Below are 10,729 nucleotides of genomic sequence, written 5' to 3'. Positions count from 1 at the left end.
AATCGCCAAATGAATACGGGGGCATCATAATCCAATGTCCGACGAATGGAGCATCAAGCGCGATAATAACAACTTCCTTGGGGATAAACTTCGCATTGGCATCGCGGAAACCTTGTATGTCGATGACTATATCCATTTTGTGAAGACTGGAGCGCACTCGACAGCGCGGTTATAATAGTTTAAACTGCTCGCGAAGCGTCGACGTTCGTGTCTCGAATGAAACTGAATTCTTTTCTGTTATATTGTATATTTTTTGATATTTTATGCTGCTGGCATTTTGATCGAATGTGGAGGGGAGAAAAAGGAGGGAAATTTTCCGAGTATTACGTTGTAACAGTCAAATACTTGAGCGTGATAAATATCTGTCCGGCAAAATCGACGATGACTTGACGAGACGAGCCGATTTCTATTACATTATCGAATTTGGCGTAAATAATACAATTAACGGTCTCAGTGAGAGCTTTCTCGAATCGCATTTCTAATCGCAAACTACCATGTCTTACGAGATTCCAATGCCCTGCGTAATTAGCAGACAGATCGGGCGTGAGATCAAATGCGAATAACGTATATCCCTTGGAATAATCGTCTCTACTTATAGAATTTCCTTCGTTCAAAAAATGGATGCCCGTTCCCGCGAAGAGAGTTTGATAAGCTTCGACGTAAAGCGGTTCCTCCGGTGAGAAAACCAGTTGTAACAGTCTACAAGGAATTTGCATACCGTCGACGTATAGCGAGAAGAAATTTATTCCGTAATTATTGAAATTAAACGGATTTAATTTTCTATCCCCATTAAGGGGATCCAATATTACCGACAGAACGCGAATATTCTTTATTTTGCAAAATCTTTTTGTTGATTATAGATATCAACAAATCCTTTTCCACAATTAAGGTACACATAGTAACGGAGTGCGGAGTTTAACATTTCATATGAAAAGTTAAAAAAAATGAGAAAATTACAGTTTTGTTATCGGCTTCTGCGTCAACATTTACTTAATATAACAAATGTATAATCTACACGTGCCTAATCAGTAAACTCCGCACTCGGCATTTCATCAAAGAGTATAAGTGAACTTAGAGAAGTGAGTTTAGAAGCTTTATAAAAAAGATTTTGCAAAATAAAATTTTCGCGCATATGTGTGTGTGCGAGATGGAGGCTCAAGAGTAAAACAGAGCAGTAGATTAGTTGCGTGATGTCGCGATAGACGGAGCTGTAATCTTACACGACAAGGACAGACATAATCGTACTACCTTTGTCTCTTTCATGCGTGTAGAGTAATATACATGTACGCACTAACATTATTGCAGTATCTTTTTTCTCTCGATCATACACTTGATACGCTCTGTCTTTTTCTAATCGTTTGCTCGCTATGTACGCTATGTACGCTATGTATCGCTTAGCTTCATGCTTCTCGCATATTCACTTACGCGTTCACTCGCGCTTCTCTCTCTCTCTCTCTCTCTCTTTCCTTCTGCTCGTTCATTATTGTATATTGTATTCTTTTATTCTCATTATTATATTCTTTTATTTGCTCAATTTTTATTCTTTCTATTCTCGTCTCCCTACATGAAAATAAATAAATTTATTTATTTATGTTTATTTGATACATCATAAATGAGATACACAAATTATTTTCTTTTTCTATTTAACTATAGTTAAATACAACACATGTACATACAAAAATACACATAATTAAATGCTTTTTCTATTTATGACATACACAATATCTCATTTATGTTGTATAAAATAAAGACGAATAAATTAATGTATTATTATGTAGGAAGACGAGAATAGAAAGAATAAAAGTCGAAGAAATAAAAGAATATAATAATGGGGATGAAAGAATACAATAAAAAACGAGGAGCAAGCAAGATGACAAACATCAAAGAGTTCCAAAGTCTCGCTCGCGAGGCTTTCTTTATCTATAATATCTCGGGTTACATGTTACATATCGTTCGTAAAATTTCTGTTTTTTGTATTTTATCGATATCAAAATAATTCTAATAGATTAATGAGATTCTTGCGATTAAAACAATACTAAACATGACATAAATCGGATAATTTTTAATCAATTATATTATTAAAATTATGATTACTTATTTCATTTAAAATTATCCGATTTATGTCATATTTGGTGTTATTTTAATCGCAAGAATCTCATTAATCCATTATAATTATTTTTATACTAATAAAATACAATATGAAAATTTCAGTTTTTATTTTATAACATGTTTATATATAGTAGATAAGGAAAGATTCCCGCGCGATGCTGGAGAGTCGACAAAAGTAAAAGCGAGAAAGAATGAAGGAGCAAGCGAGACGACAAATATCGAAGAGTTCCGAAGTCTCGCTCGTGAGGCTCCCTTTATCTATAATCTCTCACGTTAGATTAATATATATAAATTATTATAAAATTTATATATATATATACAGGGTGTCCGGCGTCAATCGCATCACCGGTCGTGTGCAGGTAGAGCAGATGAAATCGAGAAGAAAAGTCCTTTACCTTTTTTTTCTATAACACTTAATAAAAGAGTTATTATTGAGTAAAGTCTGGCCAATCAGCGCCGACCTTTAGCCGGGCGCACGTCAATGAGCCGCGCGCTGTGAAGTGTGCAGCGGCGCACACTATCAGTCGCGCGGTTCAACGACGTGCGCCCGGCTAAAGATCGGCGCTGATTGGCCAGACCTTACTCAATAATAACTCTTTTATTAAGTATTATATAAAAAATTGGTACAGGACTTTTCTTCTCGGTTTCACCTGCTCTACCTGCACATGACCGGTGATGCGGTTGACGCCGGACACCCTGTATATATATGTCATGTTACTATAGAAAATCAAATGTCTGTATTTCACATTTTATATATCCAAAAATAATTTAAATGCATTAATTACATTATTGTGATTAAAATGACACGTCGTAAAATATTAATAAATAATGTTTTTATGTATCGAATTAATTTTAATCAATATGAAAATAACTTTTTATTCGGTTACAGAATATTCGTTTATAAAGATGCGCATTTGTTTTTATTATTATGCGATATTTGTAGCATGCATGTATCTAAGTATGTTTGTACGTTCAGAATAAGGCGACTGTACTATTCACACGCACACAGCCAGGCACATCCGATAATATCAGTGCGCGGCAGTACTCAGTCTCAGTCTCAGTCATGCGTGTTGTGTACATACGCGTAACGAGAGATAACCGCAAAAGTGTGCTCAACCGTTATAACGCGTTATAACGCGTCGAATTTAAAAAACGAGTGTTGTGTTTGTGTAGTTATAGTGTCTTCATATAATGGGGCGAAAATGTAATGAGAAACGCTTGCCTCGCTTTGCCCGTAGACCTTCTTTAAAAAGAATAAGGGTCAAAAGGTTAGTATATTTATATACCATAATTCTAGAAGGAATTGTTTTAATGTATACTATATATTACTAATATGTTGCTAGATATAATTGAGCTTTTTTCCATGCAGTTTACACAAAAATATAAATATGATAATGTAATATTATATAAAAATGTAATATTTCAAATTTCTTTTTTTATTTTTTGATTATATCTTTAAAGCAATTCCTAAATAGAAAACAACATAAAGACCTTTGTATAAAAAATTGTAACATAAAATTAATCTTTAAATAGAATTTAGAATTACTACAATACATGAACATACACATTTTATGTATATGATGCACATAGTATTTAGTACTCATATAGTATTTTTGTTATAAAGAAATGGACAGACATGGGCCAAAAAAAGAAAGAGAGAGAGAGAGAGAATAGGAATGAGTAAGCGAGGGAATGGCTGTACAACGATATATCGATTAATAATTCACATCAGTCGCTAAACATTAGTGAGCATAAAGTATTGCTACGGAGAAAGATTCAACTATTTCCTTTTTTTTCTTACTTTTGGCACTTGTATAGACATTTGCACTCATATCCTCTTTCTCTTTGCCCATTCTTCTCTGTCCATCTCTTTCTGATCCGAGCATACTATATGTGTGTTATATATTATCTATATGCGATCTATTCGTGAACTGGTTGTAAATATTTCATACCAGATGCGGTTTGCATGTGCGCTCTAAATATTGCCGAAATATTTGATACCAGAAGCGATCCTTTCGTGAACTGGTTGTAAATATTTCATACTAGATGCGGGTTGTATATGCGCTCTAAATATTGCCGAAATATTTGATCCCAGAAGCGATCTTTTTGTGAACTGATTGTAAATATTTCATACTAGATGCGGGTTGCATGTGCGCTCTAAATATTGCCGAAATATTTGATCTTAGAAGCGATCTTTTCGTGAACTGGTTGTAAATATTTCATACCAGATGCGGTTTTGCATAATATATTTTGCATTATTGTTTGCTTTCCATTATATCTACTTAGCAAAGAAGTCATAAATTGTGACTTGTAGAAAATTATACACAAATATTGCTGATATCCTTTATATATATATATAATAAATATCGTTGGAAAGAAACGCCTAAATCTGCAAATTTAAATCGGAGAGATATAAAGAAATATACCAGGTATATAAATATGAAACCGGAATTTTTGCATAGAAAATACACGTTTATTGTATGAAAATGATAAAAAATATTTTATTCAAAGTATTGCCCATTGCTAGCTATACATTTTTCCCATCTCTCTGACAATTTGTGGATGCCACGCCAAAAAAACTGTTGCTCCTTTGAGGCAAACCAGTCATCGAGCCATTTTCGTATATTTTCGTAAGAAGTGAAGTGCTGCTCAGCAAGTGCGTGTCCCATCGATGCAAATAAGTAGTAATCGGATGGAGCCAAGTCTGGTGAGTAAGCCGCATGCGAAAGTATTTCCCAACTAAACGCCTCAATCGTTTCTTTGACCGGTTTTGCTGTGTGTGACGGTGCATTATTATGAAGCAAAATCATTTTGTGTTGCCTTTTTTGATATTCTGGTCGTTTTTCACGCAAAGCTTGATTCAAATCGAGTTGTTGTTGCGTTTGAACGTCATCCTCATCCAACAATGTTTGCAATTCGCTGTCTTCAAACTGTTTCGATGGTCTTCCACGTTCTTCGTCTCTCACGTCAAAATCGCCACTTTTGAATTTTTTAAACCACTCAAAGCACTGTGATTTACCAAGAGCATGCTCACCGTAAACTGCGACAAGCATTCGATGCGATTCTGCAGCAGTTTTCTTCAAATGGTAACAGAAAATCAATGCTGTCCGCAAATCGTAGTTTCCAGGCACAAAATTCGACATGTTCAACGCTATTAAAAGCTATGCTGTTGTATGAAACTTGTATTGTTGTGAGTTGAAAATCTTTATCAGATGTCAAAACAAGAAAATGGCGCCAAAGATGCGGTTTGACGGTAACTACATTGACAGCTAACGCCAACTCTGGGCAAATTCCGGTTTCATATTTATATACCTGGTATATATGGTTTCGTTCTCACGGAAATGGGCGATGGAGGGGCCCATTTTATATTTTTAATATTCAGAATATTGTAAAAATATATTCTGTTGCGATCAAGACAAACAATTTATTAGAAATCTTTATTACAAATATATAAACATTTATGTATACGAACAAAAAAAAGACATAATATAATATATATTTGTATAAATAATACATTGTTGTTATATCCATTGATTATATCAATTGAAAAAAATGAGCTGCATTGCATAGATCGCAACTTATAGAAAGTTACATGATAATATCCAGAATATATGTATATATATCATACTATATGCATATATATCATAATATATATATCATACTATATGTATATATACAGTATCATAATATATGTATATACAAATACATCTGTATACGTCTATGTACATATTATACATATACATATATATATATATATATATATATATATATACATATATATATATATACAGAGCCAAATGTTATTCCTCTTGGAAGATATATGGGAAGACACATAGCCCGTATGAACAATGTGAAATTGTGTTCAAATATGTGATAAAGGCAGACATGTCTATATTATACTGTTATCTATACGCTTAGATACGCGTGCGAGGCGATAGAGCAGTAGAAATACACAATGTTGTGTCTAATTTCAACATATTAAACACAATGCGAAGTTGCTTTTAATAATACACATAAATCTTGCATAAATATTAGTATCGGTAACGGCAGAACCCAAATTGTCGGTATTATCGATAATCGTGTCGATAATATCGACAATTTTAGTTCTGTTTAGATGAGGGCGCTAATCCGTCGGAGTTCGCTCGTCGCTTTTGGATCCCCTTAAGCCAAGTCACGAATAAAACAGATATTTATATATTTATTTAAATTCAAAGGTGTAATTTTTATTTAAATAAAGTCCGTGCAGTTCTCGGATGAAGCCCGAATTCCTAAATTCCTTCCGGCAAACGATCCCAACTACCGTGCCTCTTCGGAGGCACAACAACATGGAGAATTGAGATTCTTATTTACGAACAAACACGATCAACTACTGTGGCCAACCGGCTTACTACATATGTGGCAGCGGTGTATGTGTCCGGAATCGGACAGAAAATCGTCATTTGTCTTTGAGCAACAGAGCAGAGGAGACTGCTAGAAGTGCAGATAAGACGAGCAACAATTGAAGATGAGCAACGATATGCCGAGATGTAAGTACTTTATCCTGTGTATATACATTTATTTCGAAATAATATTTTCTATATATAATAATATAAATATATTATTAAAATTTATGAATTGTGTTACGCTGGATAAATTATAATAATGTATAATGTTATTCAAATGCATATATGTCTCTTCGTCAATATCCTTCTCTCATATATTTGCAAAACGAAGCGAAGGCAGTCTGCCTGCAAAAGTGGGGCAAAAGGCGACAGCGACGGCGACGAAGACGACGACGGCGACGTAGGAGACAAGGGCTATAAAGGCGACAACGAAGATGACAACGGGGACGCAGGCGACGCAAACGACGACGGCTACGAAGGCGACAACGAAGATGACAACGGGGACGCAGGCGACGCAGACGACAACGGCTACGAAGGCGATGGCGATGACGCCGACGCCGATGCCAACGGCGATGGCGCCGTAGGCGAATGTAATGGAAACGATAGGAACGGGCCCCAGAATGGAGCAGAACGTAAAAAAGGTTAGTTTTATCAAATTACATATACTTAAATAAATAAATAATAAGAAATAAGATATACAATATTATGATAGAATAAATTATCTATATGTATATATGCATGTATGTGTCGTGCGCGACGATGCTAAAAACGCTGAAAATGTCGATCATAATGCTGTACATTTTGATTTTCTTTCTTTTTGATGTATGCATACATATAGAAATTAAAGTAGTTACATGCATGCATGCACGCATGTAACTACTCGAAAACAAGAGAAAAGAATTTTAATTTATATACGTTAGTAGTATAGGGGCCACTAATGGTGCGTCAAAACAAACCCCCACTCCTCGGCCACTGGCGCCGACCCCCTGCTGTACCGGTCTGGGGCCTTTCTCCTCAAAGGTGTCCGTGGAAAAAAAGAGTGGTGGGGACTCGTGGACGTCTACGAGGCAATTTTCCTTTTAAATTTTTTCTATTAAAATGTAATAAACCGCTTTCGCGAGGCGGTCGTGGATAACTCGGTCGGGATCCGGGGCTTGTGAAAGGGTATCGAGAGACGAACGAAAGCTACGTGAGGTAGAATATAATTTATTGCGTGTAAGTATGTGTGTATACAGAGTGAGTGTATAAACGCTGTATGGGTGTGAGCGTGTGCGCTTGTGTGTGAATGAGATGATAAGCGAGCGAGTGCGTGTTCGAACGTGTAATATCTAAGTATGACGTACAATGTATCGGAAGTATATGGGTGCGAACGTATAATATCTAAGTGATATGTGTACAATGTATCGACAGTATATGTGCGAGGCGAATGACGATGTGTGCGCGACAAGATGCACTCGTGTATATGTGAGTGTCGGAATCGGTTAACGGTGTGGTCGTGTCGGTCCGAATTACATGCACGGAGGCGCGGCGCGGAGCGCGATTTCGGTGATTCGATATAATATCGATTACACGAGCGGATCTGGATTTCGGCAGAGGCCGCTAACTACCGGGCGGTAATTTCGGTCGGTCCGGTGGGCGGTCCTTAGACGCGCCGGTATTGATTCGATTGCGTCGATCGATGTCGCGGCAGGATTAGATCCTCCCCCTTGAGCGGGACTTAGCGCGCCGTATTAATGGCGAGTCTGATCGCGGCAATGACGGTCGCGGAATTACTGCTGGTTCGCGGATAATGCAGTCTGGTTTCGTCCGGGATGGTTTTCCCCGTGGAATGCAGGAGTGCAACGGCCGACGGGAACACCCGTCAATGGCAGGGAACTCCCTACCACTGGATGATCGCCGTTGCACTTAGGTGGACGGATTCGTGCGAGGTGTCGAGAACTCCCGACGAAGGCTGAGTGCGCCCAACCTCGTGTTCCTCGGTCGTAGAAATTCGAAGGATCGCTCTCAGAGATGCCGCAAACTCTCGGCGGAGGCTGGGTACTCCCAACCCCGTTTTCTCTCTCTTTGAGCGGTTATAGAATCGTTCTGGATTCCAGGCGTCTTACAGACTCTGGTGGTTGTTGCGGAAGATCTGGTAGCGAGATGGAAAATGTGCTCTTATTTATACCGCTTTTTCCGGCGGGTGCGCGTGCGTAATATGCCTGACTGTTTTAAGGCATATTGTTTAATGTTGAACCGCCGCGCGCGACTCGGGCGGTTTCGGGAACGGTCGGTACGGTTACCCGAGCGCGGCGACGGTTCCCGGTAAACAATGCGTCTTCAACGGCGGTTATAAATTCGAACGTCTTTCTCTACATTTTAAAAATGGGCGCTCGGCGCCTCCACATTATGCCCGACCGGTGTTTGTCGGGCGGCGGACTTCCGGCGGATCGACGGCCGGGTAACGGTGGAGGGATGCATCGTTACAAAAAATTTTTTTTTTCTTTTTTATTTTTCCGAGCGTGCGATCGGGGCTCAAACTTGGATTCTCCACATTTCCAGTCAGGGTCCTAGTATGCTGGGCTAGCTGAAATCTTATTAGAATAAGGATTAGATGTAGTATTTGTGGAGAGTGGCCTTCTTGCATGGAGGTCTCCGCACTTTGATTGGTTCGCACCATAGTGGCCGGCAGTTTGATTGGACGAGGAGCATTGTTTTTGAGGGAGAAGGAAAAGCGCGGCAAAATAACACGTGTGTAAGTATCGGCAAGATGGCGACTACCGAGGATGGAGATATCGAGCGGTATACGCATCCCCGCTTCACCACCCCTACAGAAAAACCGAGAAATGTACGGTATATTTCATCCTCCCCTCCACCCTCTTTGTGAAAATAGAAAATCGGATAAGGTACTGCTAGAATAAAGTAACTGATACGTCGGGGCTGAACATGTGCGTACATGTACGGATAGAGTTGACCGGGCGGTAGAGGCCGCACTAGGCAGGTAGACGTTCGGTAACGTCATCACTGGAGAGGATAGAAAGAGTCATGAAATACTGGTACCTGAGACTGTTTGACACGGAGTCTTAGGACGGAGGCTATGACGTCACGGAGACGGCGGGAAGAAAGGATAGGAAAAGAGAAAATGTTTTCGCGTAGCATTATTTTAAAAACAGTTTTATTTATATTTATTTATATTTCTTACATAAGAATATTATGCTTTATACAATAAAAAATTATTTACATAAAAATATTATGCTTTATACAATAAAAAATTATTTTACATAAAAATATTTGTACAATAAAAATTCTTATTTACAATTAAATATAACTATATTGCGTAGCAAAAAAGATTATCTCTTAGCACGAGGGAAAATACGCGAATTCGTTATATTGCAACTTTAAAAACAAGAGTTGAGAAAACAGAGAAGAAACGCCGAATTGCTCTAAACCGTAAGTTTATCGAAGTTTCAGCCGATTTTTCTTCATTTTTTTGATTTTCCCGTACCCTTTCTTTAGCTAACATCAAATTTCTAATACTAATAAAATTGATTAGTTGAGAGTTTTCAAAATTTAAGGTTATGCCCTTCACTTTGCAGCATTCGTGTGTTCGTCCGTCCGGTGCACCAACAACGTACGCATAAAATTTAGGGCCACCCGATACGAATGCCTTGATATAGCTACCGCGGCCGTAGCTTTCAAGCTCGTCCGTCATGCCGCCCAAAACATTTCCCGTACGCGATTCGTACTCATTCGGATTAGCTGTGCTTACATAAATGCACGAATCCGTATCGTAATATAGAACGCGACGATCTAATCGCTCTAACTAAGAATATAATTTTAAACGCGCCTGCGCCGTCGTATATGCAGCTATTACAAAATTCGTTATCGGTGAAAGAACGTCTTTTCGCAATCGCTACGAAACATATATTACCTCGTCGTTTACGAGTAATATGCCGGTTATCTCATGCTCAGCACTCGTCATCAATGTCGCAAGACGCTGAGGCGTTCTCACGACTACGGTATTTGGTAAATTGGATCGCTGGCCGAATTTTCCCCAAAAAAAATTTAAGCACAGCTTCGCGACAGAACGTAAACCGGGATTTCGAGTGACGTTACGTTTATCAAGAACGATACCTTCGGTTTTCTCGTACTCCCTCAGATATCGTTCTTTAGCCTCGTCTTCGTTTTCTCCGCATTCGCACGACCATCCACTGGCTTCTTGTTTAAGCTGTAAGAATGTATTTATATATTCGGTGAAC

General features: G+C 38.3%; 2 protein-coding genes across 2 annotated transcripts; one reads left to right on the top strand and one right to left on the bottom strand.

The window, feature by feature from the left end:
• Nucleotides 1–323: 323 nt before the first annotated feature.
• LOC138941626 (uncharacterized protein F54H12.2-like) lies at nt 324–716 on the bottom strand. The gene has a single exon (XM_070311469.1). It carries the CDS (start codon nt 714–716, stop codon nt 324–326), a length of 393 nt encoding a protein of 130 aa, XP_070167570.1.
• Nucleotides 717–6,768: 6,052 nt separating this feature from the next.
• On the top strand, nt 6,769–7,137 carry LOC138941625 (nacrein-like protein C1). The gene has a single exon (XM_070311468.1). It carries the CDS (start codon nt 6,769–6,771, stop codon nt 7,135–7,137), a length of 369 nt encoding a protein of 122 aa, XP_070167569.1.
• The last annotated feature ends 3,592 nt before the right edge of the window (nt 7,138–10,729 follow it).

Source organism: Polyergus mexicanus, unplaced genomic scaffold (genome assembly GCF_030449975.1).
Source record: "Polyergus mexicanus isolate NDT 795.1 unplaced genomic scaffold, iyPolMexi1.0 SCAF_20, whole genome shotgun sequence".
NCBI classification, from domain to species: Eukaryota; Metazoa; Arthropoda; class Insecta; order Hymenoptera; family Formicidae; genus Polyergus; species Polyergus mexicanus.
The sequence above is the reverse complement of the archived record's forward strand: the minus strand, read 5'-3'. Positions and strand labels throughout refer to the sequence as shown.

Coding starts and splice junctions, on each gene's coding strand:
- LOC138941626 (XM_070311469.1), bottom strand. CDS start 716: ATGCAAATTCCTTGTAGACTGTTACAACTGGTTTTCTCACCGGAGGAA.
- LOC138941625 (XM_070311468.1), top strand. CDS start 6,769: ATGCATATATGTCTCTTCGTCAATATCCTTCTCTCATATATTTGCAAA.